At 42.1% G+C, this 20,891-nt stretch overlaps 1 protein-coding gene across 1 annotated transcript in view; it reads left to right on the forward strand.

Annotated features, from left to right (window-relative positions):
- Positions 1–19,860, forward strand: part of LOC106945674 (B-cell lymphoma/leukemia 11A-like) — a 46,038-nt gene extending 26,178 nt beyond the window's left edge. Inside the window, exon 3 of the mRNA XM_015029520.1 lies at positions 15,901–19,860. Coding sequence (XP_014885006.1) covers positions 15,901–17,876 — 1,976 coding nt within the window. The 3' untranslated portion in view covers positions 17,877–19,860. The remainder of the gene's footprint in view (positions 1–15,900) is intronic.
- The last annotated feature ends 1,031 nt before the right edge of the window (positions 19,861–20,891 follow it).

Raw genomic sequence — 20,891 nt, forward strand, 5'->3', positions numbered from 1 at the left:
TCCTCCGGTCCATTTTTTTTTTTTTTTTTTTTTTTTTTTTTAATTTTTTCAAAAAAAAAAAAAAAATAAAAAAAATTGAAAATATTCCTCCGGTCCATTTTTTTTTTTTTTTTTTTTTTTTTTTTTTTTGGTCTCAAGACATACAAAGATTTTACATGTTAACATGAAAAACCAGAAGAAAATTCAGTCACGCTATTCAAACTGGTTAAAGTTCCTCTAGTGAGATGCTAAAAACCCTTTGGAGTGACTCTGAGTTTCTCTGGCTGAGTAGAGCATCGATGTTTATATTTAGTTATTTGGAAAAAAATTTGCGCTTCTGTGTATGAAAATATCAGTACATATAATGGATAAGTAACATTAATACATAACTTTGCATGTATTAGTACCGCTTTTCTTGTGTAAGAGATTATATCATAATATGTATTTTTATTAAATATTTATATAAAACACCTTACAGAGCTTACAGCATAACTGCTCATTATGGAAAAAAATTCAATTTTTTTTTTCTTTTTTTTTTTTAACACCACCACAAATTCAGTATACACAGTAAAAACATTATGCACTTGTCGCGCGTTACCTTAATTATGGGATTTGTATTAATGTTGCTAAAGAGCCGACTTTGTTTCACAAGACAAAAACATTGTCAGCTGTTTATCTTGCAATACATCACGAGTCTCTCACAGAGGTGCCACTCACTTCAAATGCGGCTGATCTTGAGTGGATGAAGAGCGTAACCTGCTCCAGTGGGAGAGAAAGTCCCCAGCTTTCTCTCATCAGCAGTGATCTCTCCCACTCAGACAGATGGAGAGGAAATCTTGACCTTACGGCCCGCTGCAGCCCTCCTCTGCTGTATTTTTGTGCATAGTGCTTTGGTGTGTTCCTCCACCTTCTCGGTTTCATCATTCCCACACCCGGCTCTTTTAGTTTTCTCTCCCCCCCCCGAGGCTAAAGAAAAGGAGTCCCTTGAGCCTTACTGTTTCTCTCAGCTTTAACGCCCCTCCGCTCATCTGAATAAAACATACGTGGATGCATGTGGACATGCCGCTGTGTAAGATCAGGAAGGAAGCTGGACCTAACCGCTGCTGCTCCTTCCTCGGAATTTTCACAATAAAATTTCCAGTCTTACTTTATTTATGAATAAATGGGTGATTCATAAAGTGAAGGCGAGTTTTTAGGAGAATGGGTTTATTGCACATAGCTGGTACCAGTAGAAACATTGGTCTCATAAATTTCATTCAAGCAGGATACAAAGAGACTAAAAATGAAAACAGAAATCATCAGAAATATTTTTGTTTGATATCTGTTATATATTACATATTATTTAAACTTTAACGTTGAATTATAAGTCCTGTACCACATCGTCTTGTATTTTTTAGATGACATATAACTTTGTTGTTGCTCTTGAAATTGTCTTCCTACACAATTCCACTCGATTTCTATTTCCCTTCAGTGCTCAGTCTGGGATTTCTCCCATTGAAGTTGATTTCTCTGGTAGAAGAAGGAAAAGTTGTAAGCGATGACATCAATGTCTGCCTGTAATTTGGAGGAAGTGAACAAATCATCTCCCAGTTATTTAAAATAAATATTTCATGTGTTCTTTGGATTCTGCTTATGCAACAGGCTACTGTGTGGCTATTAGCGTTCTGTGCCTTTATAAGGGTTTCTAGGTTAGCTAAAATGCTAATTTAAATTGCTAATTTAAGCATTTATGCTTGAGCACATAAACCATTTTCATAGCAGCAGGTGTTAAGTACTTTTAGCTAACAAGCTGAGCATTTTCAACTCATCTCAGTTTTCTGCTTTTGCCTTTCACGCTCACCTCTCTTACATTTGTACACAGCTATTAGCTGGTTTAACTTAATAGACATTTATGCTATTTTCTCCAAAGCAGGTCCTGTGCTTATTCAGCTTGAAAACTATTTCTAACAATATAGATTCCAAGATTCTCTCTTTGTTTACCTTTGATTGTTCAGCAGTTTTTCCAGAGGGTACTGTACTCCTTCAACATGTTTCCTTAAAAATCTTCACTATTCTAATATCTCTGATGATTTGATCAATCACCAATTTTCCAATTCAGCTTACATCACCCTTCTTACCTTCAAAGAGTAAACACAGTTTCTCTAGCTATTACCTTTTTTGTTTTGTTTTGTTTTTATAAACCCAAGCCACGTTTTTCTTCTCTGAAACACTTGCTAATGACTTAAATGGATGAACAGGAGGTAAAGATGATGAGGGGGGAAGGAGGATGGTGTCTGAGTAGTTCACTCACCATTAGAGACCTGCCCCTGGACTCGGAGAGCAGGCCAGGTTCCCATGCACCGGCGAGAATGGCGAGCCCTCTTCGGTTACACAAAATGTCGGCTTGAGAGGCTACCGAGAGAGATATTATTAGCGTTATTTTGCCTTAGTTATATGAGCTCGGTGCTTTTAGTCTCCCCTTGTTTGAGTGGCTGACTGACACTTGAGTTGCAGCAGCAGATTAAATGAAATTTTAGCAGCGTTTTCTTGAGGCCAGGCTATAAAACTAGACAAAGGGAGCAGCTGCCACTAATGTAATCTAGAATGGTGTGCTGCACTGCGAAGCTGTCCACCGCTCTTTTGTTTTTTCCCTTTTCTCTTCACAGCTTTTAATGTTGTTTTTGATACCCTTTAGCCAAAGGCCCTTTCTCCTCCGATTGTATTCTCTACGTTCCCGGCTATGTACTTTCCTTTATTGGCTACTACTTTGTATATGGTAAAGACAATATGAGTTAAAATTAATGATGAGGAACATCCATACTATGTGCAAAACATTATTTTGATATCCATTTATGTCACTGTAATTGAGTAAAAGGTGTGGCACCTTCCAAACGTATTCAGTTCCCTTAAACAACATGTTGCAAGTTACGATTGAGGTTTTTACTGACAGACCCACACAAAATGGTGGAGGAGGAAAATTTCAATTTTTTTTTTTTTACAAATAATAATCTGAAAAGTGTGGCCTAGCCTCATAAAAATGTCAAACAAAACGTTTTGACCTACATGACAAACACTAAGTTTGAAAGAAACCAGATACCCTGAAAACACCATCCCTGCCATGGGAACATGACAGTGGCAGCATCATGCTGTGGGGATGCTGGAAAGATGGACGGAGCAAAGTACAGGAAATAAAACCTGTCAGAGCCAGGAACAGACACGAGATTGGGCTTGAGGTTCCCCATTCCAAATGAGCAAACCTAGACGTACAACTGGAGCTTAATCTGTGACAAGAAAAACTGATGTTCACATAATCTCCATCCGGCTATGTCCGACTAAATTGAGCTTATTTGCAGAAAGAATGGTAAAAAAAAAAAAAAAAAATCAACCTAAAGAAGTTCGAAGCGACGTAGCTTGAAAGCCTTCGGATGTGATTGGAGCAAAGCATTAAGTCTAAGGGAATACAGATAAACATCACAACAGATTTTTATTTGTTGAAAAGTTTGAAGTAATTTCCCCATCAAGTTCAGACTTGTGTTCTCCTCTGTGTTGGCCTTTCCAATGACACACACAGAGCAGCTCGCGGTGGCGACTGGATCAGATGTGGAAAAACTGCATGAATATTTTCTACGAGGTACTGCAGGAGATATGAGGCCGGGTCGTCAGAATTTTCCATAGGCCTAAACCATATCTCCAGAACATGTATGGAATGAGCACATAAGGTCGCTTACAGTTTGACCTTGTGCAAACACAGTTCATTTCTCAGAATGCAGCACAAGCAGTCCTCTGGGTTTGCTGCCCCCGTGACCCCCCGTGTCAGTCCGCGGTTGTCAGTCCCTCTTAAAAGGACAGGGTGGATCCTGAGAAGCCGAGTTCATATTGACATGGAGCGGAGCCGCATTCCTGCCACGGCTGCATATTTTGACACGATCGTGGACGAAAAACGAGCACAGGAAGGTGGAGCTGTCGGAGATAAATATTGAGAACTCAAGTTTTCGTCAGAGCAGTTAGGATTTTGGATCTTGCGGCTGCATCACGCGTCTTGCTGCGTCCTGCAGAACCACAAACATCTGGTTCATGACTCTCAGCTGGAACAGCATCAGAAACCCAACCTTCCTCTGATCAGCTATTAATTTGAAGCTACGCATGTTCGCAGAAATATGTTTTTGTTTGCTGCTTGAAAACTGCTAATCTTCCCAGTGTGTGTAGTTTTAGTCTACTTGAAATCAGACCAAAAAAAGAAAAAAAAAAATACAGTTTTTCTGCTTATTTTCAGCCTCAGTGCTGCCCTGCAAAGCGTAAACGTCTGCATCAGCGTTATGTTCCCCAATTAGCTGTGTCCTGTCACTGCCTGCTGTGGAATGCCTGAGTCCGTGGCTCTTTCTATGAAGAAGCGATGGCTTGGAGGTGGACTCGCCCAGCCACTCAGCCTGTTCCAGAGTGTGTTCTGTCCCGCAGCTGTCTGGGAATAAATCCTTCTGTCACCAGTGGCACTCGGGCTTTCTTCACATGTTCTGCTCGCCGACGCTTTTGAGGTCTGAAAGCGCGTTTTGGCATCTCTCAAAAAAAGGCCGTGTTTGAACTGTGAGATTATTGACCTTTCGCCGAAGATCTCTGCGAACGTTTTCTCATCTGTCTCCGTCTTCTTCTCTCTTATTAGCTCGGGTTTCCTTTGGCGTTTATTACAGAACCATTATAGAAACCGAGATGATAGAAACTGAGCGCACTTACTCGCCTGCAGCACACATGTATGTGCGCCGCATGCGCTTTCACAAACCTGATGACCCGTACTATACATGTAGGTTCTTGTCCCTTCTGTTGGCACTTTCTTTTTGTGCCCCTGTGCTTCGTACTCTCTGCCCTCTTTTCTTTTCTACCCTCGGGTAGTCTGCCATCGCCCCCCCCACCCATGATAAACGTAGTGATCTATAGGAGCTCTGGACCTATACAGATTTTTGGCATGGTTGAGCATGTTGCTTTCCAGCACGGTTTTGAGATCTTACGACCATGGCCTTGTTAAAACACTGATTTATGCTTTACAGCTGTGCACAATGCAGCCTACAGGTTGGCTACCTTAATTAATATCCCGCTCACTTACTGCCTGGACCTATGCATGCTCCTTATGCTAATCCAATGAGAATAACCAGAAATGTCTGCTTTTAACAAAGAGAAAAACACTTTTATCTTCATTTTATTTTATTTTTTTGCTACAGAGTATAATCAGAACATAGTTTTTCAGCTAAAAAGCTGGCATCTGTTACTTAGACATGAATATCATTACCGCTGCGTTGCATGTGCCCCTTCCGCTGACCAGGTTTCAAAACATAACATTGTTTCAGAAGCACGTTCAGTGGCGGCTTGTGACATTGTGAAGGATTATCCTGCACTGTAATATGCAATCCAAATGGGACTCATTTCATTTGCCAGCCAGTTTTTGTCCAAAGAAGCTTGAGACACAAGTGTGACCCTGGTGGGCGTCAGAACCTCTTGGATCGTCCTAACGACTTCACTGTCAAGTTCATGGATGGAGTGGAAGAGCAGGAAGGGGAGCATATGCATGCCGCTGTGACTGTTTGACCACTTCCTTTCTCAGCCAAGTCTCTTCCTGACTCCGTCGTCTTTGTCTTGAAGGGGTTGAACTGAGCCGAACAGGAGGCCATTTTGCAATTTTAATCAATGTTTGGCGCTGCACAGTTTTCTGCTCGATGAATTAATAATGGAGCAAGGCATGGAGGGGCTGGATCAATGGATGGCGTTGAGTGGAGGCGCTAAGGTCTCAGCGTGTGACTGTGTCCTCGTTACAGACTCTAGCAACAGGAAAAGAAAAGAAATAAACACTGTGAACTTGTGACAGAGTCGATCTATAACTTTCACGGTCTCCATCTGACCCCCGAAACATCCCTCAATTTAAAGGGCGACTGTTGATGCTTCCTTAAACCACTCGACCACCGTGTGCACAGTCACACACTGCAGATTGGACGCGTGTTAAACCTCCAGCTTCCACAGCTCCGGGGCCTCGCCTCGCTCCAACACTGGCCCTCCTTGTTTCAAAGCGCCATGTCCCTCCACACAATGCCTTTAGGCTCCGATGCATAACGAGCTGCTATGGTTGGCCCAAGCTCACATGCCCTGGTCCTTACGCCCCGAGGTGAAGGGACGTGGCAGAAAATAGCTGCGTGTTTGAAAAACAGCCCTTGTTCGCTGGCATCTTGTTCGCTGGCCATGCTCGAGAGCTTCGAGGGCAAATGTGAGCGAGTTCAGGAGCAAACTGCTCCGGCCAGCGCTAGGCAGAAATTCAGTTGTTTGTTTACAGGTGTGCTTTTATTTTCCACCTTAACACCAAGACTAGAAAATGTGTCTTTTTACTGCATAAAACGTAGTTTTTCTGTTTGTTTGCTTTGGAAACCCTGAGCTTGTTGCATACAGTAGACCAGGGGTGACCAAAGAGTCTCTGTGGTCTTGTACATAATTCAAGAATAGAACAGATTTATTTCACCATCTGATGGTGATAAAGCATAAAACAGAATTAAAGTTACATTTTCACTGGTCAAAAAATAAATAAATAGCACAAGCAAATTAAATTAAGTTTAAGTTGGAAAACTTAGGCAACAACACAAACTATAAATTTTTTTAACAACCACATGTTTGCTTTCATTTGAATTTGATACCTCATAGCACAACAAGCATCCAGTAACTTTTACTTGAATGTAGAATTGGGTGCAGCCATTTATTTAACTGGGCTAAAGGAGGGGGATTATTAAAACTTGTATCATGTTCTTGAATATATAAAATGGTATACAGATACTTTCTGAATAGAACTCAGGCTGGTACAGTTTATTAAATTATTGTTTAATTTGTTTTTGCATTTTTACATAACACATACCGTTTTTGTGGCCCGCGACCACTTTTAACGTTACAGTTGTGGCCCCTGTTGCAGAAAGCTTAGACACCCCTGCAGTAGACTCTTCCTCTCTTTCTTAAAGTCTGGAACAAAGCTTTGCATAAACTGGCCTGATGAGTGCATTCTTGTTGTGATGACGTAACTTTGAGGAGCATGAGAGGAAGGGATCATGCCTTACTCCATTCAGACAGGCCCTCGATGTCTGAGCATCACAACGTGTGGGATTGTGCATAAAAGTCCGATCTTCCATCGGCTCACGGATTCTGCTGTTCAGGGAATCAGTCTCTAACCCTTCATTACCAGTTTTTCCTCTTAAAACATCTCTTCTGTCCCACTCTCTGTTCGCCTTCTGGTCTCCTCACTCCTTTCTCTTTTATCGCCATCTGAGTTATTCAACACAGCAGTCTCAATAGCGCTTACTAACTTCATTTTATCCCTTTGATTTTCAGTCTCACCCTTACATTTGAATTTATTATTTATGCACCTCCAACCTGAATGGTGCCAGTGAATTCTACAAGATTCCTTTTTGGCTTTTCCCGTTCTCTATTAATTGAGTCTGTTATTCTTTGTTCACTATTTTTCTGTGGGCAACACCACTATTTTCTTTAAACATAAATCGTGCAACAAGGCTACGGAAAAGTAAATAAGAGAAGTGAGAACAATTCATCTTTTTATAAAAACGTTTACAATACCCTGAGGTTTTAAAAGCCCTTAAACCGGATAGCATTTTGTCAAGCTAGAACAGAAAAGCGTATTTTAGCAGGAATTTTATGTAACAGACCGACATGTAAAAGTGATATTGGTCTGTTATAGTAGTTTCAGAAACCTCACACAGCACATCAGCCTGAGAAACGAAGTGGCAGCATCATGCTGAACTAGGATGAAATGGTTTTAAAAAGCTTATTGATGTCTTAGAATTGGCTCAGTCAAAGTTCAGCCGAAATACAGCTGAAAATCTGTGACGAGGTTTATAAATTGCTACCATGGTAAGAAAAAAAAAAAAAAAACAGCCCCTTGATCTACGTTGTTTGTTTCCTGAAGGCGTGGACTGTGTTGAGGTTGTAAATTTTACCCAGTCACCGATGTTTGCTCGTGATGTCTGTAATGTGCCAGTTTGACGTTAAAGATGTTGACATAAAGTTGCCTGTGCTGGAAACAACCATCCTCCACTGCAAAGTGCCGATTTCCTTCGCTGCCAACGCAGAAAATCATCGTCCGCTTCTTCTCTTTTCTTCGCTGATCGGTCCGGTCGAAAATCGACCAGAGACAATCCAAGTCGAGGGGAGAAAGCGCAGACTGTGGTGGATGAATTTCTTTTTGAGCAGAGTTGCACCGGAAGGCAACGGCCAGGCTGCTAAATTGCTGATCATAGATTCTCTTCATCCAGTCTAACTGAGCTTGAGATATTCTGCAAAAAAAAAAAAAAAAAAAAAGAAAAATATTTTTGTCTTGAAGGGGAAAGCCTGCAGGTTGACACCCTGAAAGACTGGGAGCTATAATTTCTACAAAACTGATGATTCAGAATTGGCTAATTACAAATGTCTACCAAATGTTTTAGATTTTTTATTTATTCTTTCACTCTCCCATCATGTCATATAAAATCCCATTAAACTATTTTGCAGAAGAAATGTTACAGTATGTGAAAAATATAAAGGGAAATGGCGAGGAACTATTAAGACTTGCGTTTTCACTCTTGCTGATGTTTGGCCTCAAAAACACAAAAATGTGGGTTATTTCTTCGCAGAATAACCAAGTATGTCAAAAAGCTCCATTTTTTTTATTTTTTTATTTTGTGTTCAGTAAATGTGAATTTACATGAAGGCAACCCAGTGAAGCCTTTGCTTCTTTATGCAAAAATCCGTTGCCGTAATTTTGTCACTTCAAGCCACTATCCTGCAGGCGTTTTTTTTTTATTTTTTTACTAATTTCAAAACAAATTCTCCATCCTCCTCATAGTTTCTGCTAGCGCCTCATCTTGCTGAAGGTGCTGTTGATCAAAGCGAAGCGTCCACTTCAGATCTCCGTAGTCCTTTTTTTTTTCTTTTTCCTCGATGTTTGTGATGTTCTGTCCATCTCTCCGCATGTCAAGGAGGAGGAAAGAGGAGAGGTCAGATACAGGGCGCTGTATGCTCCGGTGAAGCCGAATCGCGTCCCGGCAAATGGTATGCAGGCTAATAACGCGCTCCACTCGTCCAATAGCCGGCGAAGAAACGGTTTTGACAGTGTCGAATGCCCTGCCCTGGGGGCCTTATCATCCTTCACTGCTTGCCGGCCTCCCTCCCCTGTTTCTTTTCTCCTGATGCTATCTATCTGGAGATTTATGCAGAAATGTGCAGCTAGCCGACCTCCCCGGTCCCCCTCCATCCTTTCTGCAGGGATGGCAGCCTGTCATGAGCTGAGCTATGCAGAGATAGCGAAGCTGAGGCTGCTGGCCCCATGTCGTGCGGAGGCTATCTTGTCATAGCGTTTTAAACTGGGATGACGCACTTATCTGAATGTTGTTGGATGTATTTTCATATCAAAGAGGGCAAAAGATGGCTACATTTTTATTTTACTTTACTCCATTTAGTTGAAGTACAGTAAGATTTATTTTTTTTTTTAGCATATTTTACTCTGCTCTCCCCCTTCAAGCTGCAGGTTATTGAGACATATCTTTTCTTTGACAGAGCGCTCTTCACATTTCCCCTCTGAAGCAAGCCAGAGACTTCTCGCCCATCTGGGATATTGCCCACATCAAAAAATAGTCCTGCTTTTGAATATGTCTTCTTATGTACCTGTATATTTTTTGCGCTCAAAGTGTTTCTTTGATTCCTCTCCTTCATTTAATTACTCGTCTACAGAGCATTGGCTTTTTTTTTCTCGTGTCGATGGCGGTTTGATCCTGCGAAGCGGCTCCCAGCTTGACAAATAATCTCCGCGGACGCTTACATAAGTGACGGTCCGTTTAATTAAACCGGGTAAGCTTAGAGGCCCGCAGGTCTTTTCACTGTACTATTAGAGCCGGCACGAGAAACAATAGTGTCAGGCCTCTCCCTCCGACGCTGCTGAGCAGAGAGGAAATAAGAATCTGTGTCGTAGACGGAGCTGGCCGAGCCTGTTGGAAAGCTCTTCTGGACCCGAGTCGCATCCAGGCATGGATCTGCTCATACGGAGATTAGTCACAAACGGATGGATGGAGCAATATATGGAGGGATATAGATGGATGCATTGGTAGATGTTTGGGTTGTATAGTCAGTTCAAACTCAGTTCAACCGAGCGGAGATCAAAGAGAGTAAGGTCACGCAGGGAAACAGACAGTGCGGAGCTATGCTAATTTTGAAATGATTGTGGCGAGCACTGTTACAATTTTCCATTCTCTGTTTCTCTTTTTCTCTCTCGCTCACACACACACACACACACACACACATTTATTGAAAATGCCATGTCGGTAGCTCACACTGAGTGTGCATAAGCAGCATAAAAGAGTGTGCCAAGGCGTATCTTTATGAAAAATACCGTCTTCCCCAGCATGCACATACAAATTAGTCTGTTGTGTATGGTGCATTGCCTTCATTGGTCCCTGTGTGGGTGCCATCCGTCTATAATGGTTTGCTAGTAGCTCAGAGCAACTCCTCACTTCCACAGTTGCTCTTATCAACTTTCATGAGAATGAGACGGGGGGAAGGAAAGGTAAGACAAAGCCAACAGCCAGCAGGTTACTTTATAACCGGGCACAGACCCTTCACGTCTACCATGCGTCTTTATCTTACAATCGCGCATTTCCCTTTTTGCCTTTTCCTGCCAAAACCGGCTTTTCTTCCTCAGATCTTGTGCACCTCTGCTCTTTTCGCTTCCAACCTCTTCCTTGTGTCCTCTCTGTTTTTTCTCTCTCTTCTTGTGAATCATCCAGCAGCCAGTAGATTTCGCCCAGCGGTAACGTGTGTAATTCCAACACCCGCCGGTGTTGGCTGGTTTTCTGTTGAGTGAAGCGTATTCCTTGCACTCATCTTTATCTCAGAAACAAGTGTTGGTCAGACAAGTTTTTTTCTCCCCCGTATGTCCAGGTATGCGTGCCCAGGACAAAGAAGTGTGTATGAGCCTGGATGTGCAGCAAGGAAACAGTGACACAGAGTTAGTGAAGTAAGAAAGAAGACCGATCCTGTAAAGTTTGCTTGACACATCAGCACACGATGAGACTTCTTTGGTTTATCTCTGAAGCTGCTAATAAACAATTAGCTAAGAACGCTTTTAAACACTGCTGAAAGTCATTTAGAAGAGAGGGACTTTAGACAAGAAGAGGGCCACAGTCTTTTCCCTCAACATGTCCTCTCCTGCTTCACCCTTCACCCCTGTCCAATTCCTGACTGTGAATACCCTAATGACATAAACAGAGTAGTAATCACATTAACGCCAGTTACGGCTAAAGGCACTCTTAAGAGGCACTGTACTGACAAGCCTCCTTCCTCCCAAAGCACTCACTCCAACACCTATAAACACTTATGAATATTGGCAAGGACCTGTATTAGCATAATCACTTTTCAGGTGTTTGTAAGTGCTCCCTCAAGCCGTAGCGACTGATAACTTTGAGGAACGGCCGTGACATGCTGCGTCCCCCGTGTCTTCCGCCCCTCTCTGCCTTCATCCTCCTCTGTTCCTCTTCCTCCGTCTCCTTTTGGAGGACCCGCAAGCTAATCCTGTTAGCTTGTTTCTCCATTAGCTTAATGACCAATATCAGTGAAAGCAACATGGTCACACTAGGACGGCCTTAGATGACTACTGGGGTTGGTCAAGGACAACGCAAACAAACGGAAAAAAAAAGAGAAAAGAATTAGAGGTCAAGACAAGTCTGGCAACTTTTAAAAGTAGGACCAGAAAGTTTGAGGATACATCTCGGGGTGGAGACTGCTTCAAGACTATACTCAAGTAATCTCTTACCATTTTTTATGAGTTTGTGGACATGCCTCGGTTGGGCCACTAACATTACAGCAATCAGTAACCTCTTTCGATAAACGGTTTTATCATCTGGCTGCAAAGACAACTCCCTCTTTAAATACCTCTGGTTGTTTGTAAATCACCAATTAAGTCGGCCATGTCCCGGCAGATGTGAGCTGTTTAAATAAAGCTGAGTTCATAGGACTCCAGTGGGGCATTGTAGGAAGCCATGAAGCAAATTTATGTCAGGCACCTCTGAAGGTAAGGGACTGAACATATCAAAGGTGTGTGATAGACATCCGAAAACATCGAGCCGTTGTTATTTTCGTACCTACATCCGACGCCTCTAGCGGCTGACTGTTGCATGCCGCCGTGGCTCGATTCACTAACCTGTTCTCTCTTGATGAACTGCAGTGTGTGTTAAAGTGGGGGAGAGGTGGCAAAAATTAAACGACTCACCATGTGTGTTTCCAGTAAGGGTGCAGAGATTTCTGTGAAGTTCTGTGATACTGACGTAAGATGACTCTGATTTCTCTGCAACTATGGATAGCAGAATATTTTGGGCTGCCTTTTGAAGAAATTGAGGTTGTTGGAACATGGAAATGTTTATAGTATGGTAACACAATGATTTGTCAAAAATAACCCTAACTTACAGTTTCTCAGTAAACGTCTGCATCACTGGAAATCTACAGACACAGTAAAGTTATTGGTATCTGTACAAACCTATCCCTTTTAAAGAAAACTACAGCACATCCCCTTTTAGAAGGCAAATTACAACTCAATGACATTTTATTTTTGCAAGCAACTTAAACTATGCCTTAGATTGGGTCATAAGATACCAAGATTTTCTGCCAGATTATTTTAAAAATAAATAACAAAACTGTCGAGTTTAATATTTTTAACAGCATTTTCACTTTCTTCAATTTCATTTTTAGACACCTTCCGTCTGTAAACTTTTTTTTTTTTTCTTTTTTTTACAAAGAAAAGTGTTAGTATTTCTGCTTGAGCATTTACTGATTGTATAATTATCCAATTTTCAGTTTTGTGCTAGGTGATCACAAATCAGGGCCATTCAGGTCAGAAGCCCATTTTAAGGTTTCTTTTTTTTTTTGCTCTAAATCCAGTAGCTATTGACCGTCTGCTGACGTTTCATCTTCCGCTTGGGCTGCAGAACTAGACACATAATCCAGCCACTGTCTTGACCTTGATTACCAAGTTTAAGGGGTAATAATAGTTTTCCTTTCAGAAACTACAAAAAGTTTTGGAGTGCTGTTTGAAATGAACTTATATTAGACACATATACACCTGAGTTACACTATGTAACTCAGGTGTATATGATATGGTAGTTTGTTTTGCAGCTTGTGATGATGGTGTGAGTAGTACGTGAAGTGACTGACTGCAGTTTAAGGAATCATAAAATGACCCTGATCAATATCATGCCATCTTCCCGATGGCAGTAGAGTAACCAATACCACGTTTGCTGCCCTTTTCTCAGTGTTGCAATATGTGGAGTGGTTCAAAAATACTTTACCTTTTTTTGTCTGGTTTTTAGTTTTCTACATTCCGGATTATTGTTGATCTATGTTTTTCTATATTTTCCGTGCTCTCTTTCAGTTCTCCCACACACTTTTGTCCTCTCTCTCTCTCTCTCTCTCTTTTCTAAAGTCCCCTCTTTCAGCCCCTTGCCATGAAATGGCAGCTAAGGGCTTGTCAGTGTGGTTTCTCCTCTCTGCTGATCCTATTTCAAAGGGACCTGGAGATCCAGCATTAGCCTCAGCTCTGCTGCTCTCCAGCCCTAACTCGCCCCAGACTAAGTTTTTAGAAGGGGAGAAACAGACCGAGAGAGAGTGGGAGCTTCTCTTTTATTCCATTAGACGACAGACTTGTTTGTAAGATCCTCCTTCCTCCCTCACACAGTTCTTTGCTCCTCTGTTCTCGAATAATAATAATAAAAAAACGAAAAACATCAAACGCCTTGTCAAAATGTTCTTTATCCCTTTGAATCACTTTTCCTCCATTCCCAGGAGGATGGCTATTAAGGACAATAGTGGGCTTATTTAGATATCTTATGTGCCATTGTTGTCTTGACATCCGTTGTTCTGACTTTCTGATTCGCGTCATTGTGCCCAACCCCCGGGATGAAAAAAAAAAAAAAAAAAAAACTATTATTCCTTGCTTGTGGCATGAGCACACTTTGTCAAATGTTTATATCGCTCAAGATACGCTGGTGCCTCAATTGATGAAAAAATGAATTTGCAGAAGTTTTAAGTGTTGTGTGGTGGCACACATGTCCTTTACAAATGCTTTAGGTTATCTTGAAGACTGTCCCCTCCATGCCGCACTTCCAGTTCTCTTTCTTCCTCTTCCTGACTTTTTCATTCACTTTCCCGACTCCTCTGTGATTTCTTCTCTCTGAAAGGCACAAACCCCCTTATTGTCCTTCCTAGTCATTCACAACAGCAGAAAAAGAGTATGTTTTCCTCCTACTGCCTTTACATTGTCCGCTTGCACGTTACGCTAGCATTGGGGTTAGCGTATGCAGGCTACAAATCAAAGGAAAACGTACAGCAGGACACAGGTTATTGCAGCCGTTTTTATGGGGGGGATACATGGGCTCTCCTTTTAAAGCCATAAAAACACACACACACACACACACACATAATCAGGAAGTGTGTGTTAATGTAACTGGCACATTTTATTTGTGCTTATGAGAGAGAGGAGGAAGGGAACGAGTGAGAGCAAAAAAGCGTATGGGCAAATGGCTTTTTTATGATGGAAAAATTCCATAGTGGGTCAAAGCCCATTGCAGGTGGCAGCAATTAACTGTAATTTTTGCAGATTGTAATGATCCATAATTTACCATTATACCCCCTTCCAACTCTTTTCAGTCAGGAGAGAAAGGTTTGTGTGGAGATTTGATTTGGTGCACATTTTACACAGCATTATGTTCTTTAAGTGGGAGACTTCGGAGGGGGGCCTCCGTGACTGTGGACACACGAGATAGCAGGCGAAGCCACAAAACATCAAACTCTTTTCGCTACAACTCGACCACAGCATCTCTCCTTTCTGCTCTTTCTCTGCCCTCTTCTTCCCGCTTTGTCTCTCTAAGCCGTGGCCGGCTTAAAACACATGCGCTCCCCGTCATACATTGGACTATCTTTCTCTCTCTCCCCGTCTCTCGTTCGTCCTCGCTTGCATAGAAGGTGCTGTGGATTTCGGGTTCAGTGTCTGCAAATGACTTTAGAAGAATGGCCTGCAGTGGGGGGGAAAAAAAAGAGAGAGAGAGAGAAGAAAGGAAAAAAAACGGCAAAAGATGAAAGAAGGAGCACATTTGCAAGCGGTGGATGCTTCTTATTTTGCATAGCTCTCACTTCTGCTTCCCCCCCTTTCTCCTTTTCTATTCACCTGAGAGGATTTAAATAAATCCATAAAGCATGAAATATCAGAAATAGAAAAGCAATGCATGAAATGCATTTTCAAAGGAGCCTCCCCACCCACACACTAACACGCGGACACAGTTTTTCTCGTGGCTTTTATTTCCTGTGAATGTGTGGTTTTTTGTGATAAACAGTGGTACAATTATTAACATGTGACCTCTTATTTGTATTCATCGTTAATACGCAGCATTCGATACATGTCCCACTTTGGAATTGTTAATTTCGTAAACAGAGTAGTGGAGGGAAGATGAGTGTGTTTAACGAGATTAGGCGTGCATTGTCAAGCAAATCTCAGGTCAGTGTACAAGTGCAATTGAAAGTCAATTACTGTTTGAATTATTTCTGTGCCCTCTCATCTGTATAAATTGTGCATTGGCGGCATGAGATACGCCCTGTGTTTTTTAATTAATGTGCTGAAAATATTTTGTCTTTTACAAATCTCGACTTATTGTCCTTTTTGGTCAAATCGTAAGATGTTCACAGTGTAGTTTCTGTTTCATTTAAAAATATTGTGAATTTCTTATTTATTTTCGGCTATTTTTGTTGAAGTGCATTAAAAGAAAGAAGGATATTTTTTAAATTGATCACCATATATGTTGTAGATTTTATCCAGCAGTGTTTTTTTTATTTTTTATTTAATGCTTTTCTAACTTAATTTTCTCTGTGTGTGTTTGCTTTTTTTTTTGTTTTTGTCAGATAAAGATGAGCCCAGCAGTTACACCTGCACCACATGCAAGCAGCCCTTCACCAGTGCCTGGTTCCTGCTCCAGCACGCCCAGAACACTCACGGCATCCGCATCTATCTGGAGAGCGAACCTGGCAGTCCTCTCACCCCACGTGTAGCTGCCGCTCCTGGGATGGGGGGTGACTGCGCCTCCTCTCAGCCGCCCCTCCACGCCGTGCACTTGGCTGACGGCAGCCCTTACAGCCTCTTAAGGATGCCGGGATCAGGGTCTGGCCGGGATTCAGCATCCACGCCGCGCGAGGGCCGTTACCCCCGCACCCCTCCGCTCTTCAGCCCACCGCCACGCCACCATCTCAGCCCGGATGATCTTGCCCTGGCAACCCACCATCCTAGCGCCTTCGACAGAGTGATGAGGCTGAACTCAGTGCCATTAGAACCCCCTCAGAGCATGGACTTCTCTAGACGTCTGAGGGAGCTTGCTGGGAATGCCACGGGGGGTTCTCCGCCTCTCTCCCCTAACAGACCTAACCCTATGCAACGGCTGCTCCAGCCATTCCAGCCAGGTTCTAAGCCTCCATTTACAGCTACGCCTCCCCTATCCACCTCTCAGTCCCCGTCTGGCTCACGCTCCACCCCCAATCCTGTATCAAATGCAGTTCAGCCAGGCACTCCTCTCAAGGCAAAGTCTTGCGAGTTCTGCGGTAAGACCTTCAAGTTCCAGAGTAACCTTATCGTTCACCGGAGAAGTCACACGGGGGAAAAGCCATTCAAGTGTCACCTCTGCAACCACGCCTGCACACAGGCCAGCAAGCTAAAGCGTCACATGAAGACGCACTGTCAGAACAAGTCGTCGGCGCTCAATGCCAAGTCAGACGACGGCCTCTCGACTGCCAGTTCGCCTGAACCTGGTACAAGCGACATACTGGGCAGTGCCACGGATGCACTCAAGTCAGTGGTGGCCAAGTTCAAGACTGAGAACAACGGAATTATGCCTGAAAATGAAGAGGAGGAGGAGGAGGAAGACGAAGAGGAGGAGGAAGACGAGGAAGAAGAGGAGGAGGAGGAAGAGGAGGAAGGCGATGAGGAGGAAATCGACAGCAAGGCTAGAGTTGAAGAGGGGGGAAGGAACAACTATCGCTTCAGCCTGCGGCTGGAAGGGGCCCGCCACCACCAGAACAGCAACGCTCTACACCCGCATCACCGGAGCTTGTCTAGAGAGCACGGCGATGACGACTCGGCTGTCGAGTTAGACCGAGCAGATGACGCATCGACTACTGCCATGAACGGCCTGGGACCACTATCCAACGACAGCCTCTCTAGAAAGCTTCTGGGCGGTGGCATCAGTCCTGGCTCACTGAGCCCTCTCTCCAAACGCATCAAGGTGGAAAAAGACCTTGACCCCCCTACGCCAACCATCCCAAACACAGAGAACGTCTATTCTCAATGGCTAGCTGGCTACGCCGCCTCCCGACAACTCAAGGACCCCTTCATCAGTTTTACAGGTGGGGACTCCAGACAATCACCCTTTACCTCCTCATCCGAGCACTCGTCAGAAAACGGCAGCTTGCGCTACTCCACCCCACCCGGTGAACTCGACGGGGAACGGGCCCCTTCAGGACGGAGCGGCACGGGCAGCGGCGCCAGCACGCCGCACGGCGGCAGCGGAAACGGGCGGCCGAGCTCCAAGGACGGCCGCCGCAGCGACACCTGTGAATTTTGCGGCAAGGTGTTCAAGAACTGCAGCAACCTGACGGTGCACCGACGCAGCCACACTGGAGAGCGGCCGTACAAGTGCGAGCTGTGCAGCTACGCGTGTGCCCAGAGCTCAAAACTCACCCGCCACATGAAGACCCACGGACAGATGGGCAAGGACGTGTACAAATGTGAAATTTGCCACATGCCTTTCAGTGTGTACAGCACTCTAGAAAAACACATGAAGAAGTGGCACAGTGACCGCCCTCTGGCTAATGACATTAAAACTGAATAGGCAAAGAGCAGTTCTCTCTCCAATCCCCTCCACCCCCCCAGCTAAAAAGCAACCCAGGCTTTGTAGCCAATGAGCAATGGGGAAAAGACAACAGGGTTAGACACCAGAATGCCGTGCAGCCCTGCTCTCCATCCCCTTCTGGAGAAAACTTGATGCATGATCCAGTACTGGGCAATACTATTGCATCAGAACTTTTTGAGCCTTTTTATTGTGCAATAATTTACACATTTTGTATTTTTTGTAACTGGACAGCATGCTTGGTGTGTTTTGGCTATTTAAAGAGAAAATTTGTCCTTAGCTGGAGGATTTTTGGTTGTACATGTGTTGCTGTTGATACTTTTGATTTTTCTCAGCATAACAAAAAAGAAAAACAAAAAAAAACAAACAATACAGTTAGTTATAACCCAAGCTGCATACAGTACATACTGTTTTACATATCATGTACAGCTTTGTGTTCAAACATAGCAGACAGTGTCATATTGTCAAAACATCAAGACGAGCAGGGTCAAACATAAAACCAATCTTTGTGAAAGATTTTCCATGCAACATTGAGATGAGATATATATCCATATGTATATAAAATTGGGCTGCCTATCAAATGCTGGGCACTAGTTTAAATATTTCTTTTACAAACATCAATGAAACTAAACTAATAATGTGGTGTGACATGACGATAAAGAGTGCCTTGGATATTTTACCTGCAATGGTTAATTCTCCTTTTTGCTATAAGCTCGGAGTTTCAGCTATAAATGATTACAATACACAGGAAGATGCAGGTCCTTGCATCAAGCACCTGCACAACCTGTTTTTTTTTTGTTTGTTTTTTTTTTTTTACTTTGCAAAACATAGGGAACCAGCTGAAACAAACCTAGAAAAAAATAAACTGAATTTTGCATATCTCTGGTAAATCGTTTAACTACCTGACTCATGCATATTAATGCGTTCATGATTACAATTCTGTTTACTGGCATGTTACATGCTTAAAAGGGGTCAGAGGTTTCTGGTTTTGGTGTTTGTGTTTGGTACAACTGAGGAAAAAAAAAAAAAAGGTACTTTGACAAGTTGTTTTAACCAACATGAAGCTCTTAAAGGTTCCAGAGTGATTATTTTCTTTGAAAATTAAAAATGCAAGTGTTATTTTGTAAGCAGCACAGATTTTTTTTTTTTCCTTTTGTGTTAGCCGCTCAGACTGTAATGTCAGCAGTCGCTCGAAGATAAAACGGGATTTAGTCCTGGTGATTCAGACAGATTATAGGTGAGTGATTTGGTGGGTGGGTTTTAGAGCCTGACGGTAGATGGACAGTAGAGATGCACCAATCACACCTTTCATGTCTGTTACCTGTTGCTGGTTTTCTTTTGAGGTCTGACCTGCTGATTCCGATTTAGACAGATTCCACTTTTTTTTTTTTTTTTGGTTTTTCCTCTCAGACCATTGCACATAAAATAGAAAAAAAAAACAAAGTGCTGTTAATTCTTTGACGCATTAGTTTTGAATCCATCTGAAAATGCATCAAATCATTGAACCCTAATCTTGATCTCATTTAAAAAGAAAGGCATTAACAGTGTGGCTTATAGACTGAAAATGGTTTGAGGATTTATGGTGGACATTTTTTAGTAGTTTTACTTGTGGAAAATTGGTCTATTCTGGTTTCTGGTCAACTGATTAAGGCGTCTGCAATGATTGGGTTTAACAAGCGTCAGGAGGCCTTTGGTGACTTTTGTAAGGAAGTGTGAGGGTGGGTGATTGGTAGAAAGCCACCCTCAGTTATTTATTTTTTTTCTGGCCGATAATGATTTCATTATTTTTTTTTTTTTTTCGACTATTCATCTACAATTTTGACAGCTCATGTTTTTTCTACAGACAAAAAGCATAACAAAGAAACAGTTATGTTACAGGCCCTGGAGAATTGAAAAAAAGAAAATGCAGCACTTATCTCCATGAAAGCATCAAAGCACATGTCTGTAACCCTACGTCTGATTTCAGTTAAACTAAAAGAGAAAAGTGGACCCCAAAAACAATTGACGAGTTTGTAGATCGCAAATGGTGCAGATTTTCGGTATTTAACCGTCAGAAAATTGTTTGACTCTGGTTGATGAATTGGTGCATCTCTTTTGATCGAGTTTAACAAGTGTCTCTAAAGTTCCAAATATCTGATATACTTTTGAAACATTAAAGAAATCCGAAACCTTTTGCATCAAAAACTATTCCAAAAGGAAATTTTAATTCTTAAAAAAAAACAAACAAAAAAAACACCCCCTGTTCACACAAGTTTTATTTCTAAAAAGGTCAATTTTTCTAAACATTTTCCTCCTAATGGAGGCTGTTTTTCTATTATTTTTTTATCTCCATCCTTTGTCAATGATGATGATAATATAGCACTTGTCACTCTGCCTTGGATTCTGTATCTGTCTCTCTAATCGGAGGTACAGTTGGTTGAGTATAAAATGAGGATCCAGATTCCAGATCTGGCGCTACCTTACATGCACTGTTCAATTTTCCCAGTTTACAGTTGGGCGCTCAAGGGAAAACTTGCTCTTATGCTGACAGATTAGTGTGGTGTCATTGCTTAGCATTAACATTAAAAAAAAAAAAAGAAGAGGAAAAAAGAAAAAGGTTTTGATCTAGAGACATTTGCCAGCCATGTTTCCTTCTGAGAGCTAAACAGGGATTTTGCTTTTGGAGGTATAAATGCAGGAATTGCCATACAAACGTTAAACATAATACAACTCAGAGGAGTAAAATTTGATTAAAAAAGTAAATAAAATCTGTTTTAGGTAACACTTTTTATGGGGAGAACCTTATTTAATTTTTTTTTTTTTTTTTGATGTTTCTCTAATCTGTCGTGGTAGCATCCAGGACTTGATCACTCTGTAATGAATTGTGTAAAAAAAAACAAGAAAAAAGAAAAAAAAAAAAAACAAGAAAAAAAACATGTCTCTCATCTTTTTGCCTTTATTATGAAATAAACGTCTTCAGGTTGAACAAAAATTTGCATTGAGGAGAGATTTATGATA

Source organism: Poecilia latipinna, unplaced genomic scaffold (assembly GCF_001443285.1).
Source record: "Poecilia latipinna isolate Pla-1442-1.1 unplaced genomic scaffold, P_latipinna-1.0 Scaffold155, whole genome shotgun sequence".
NCBI lineage: Eukaryota > Metazoa > Chordata > Actinopteri > Cyprinodontiformes > Poeciliidae > Poecilia > Poecilia latipinna.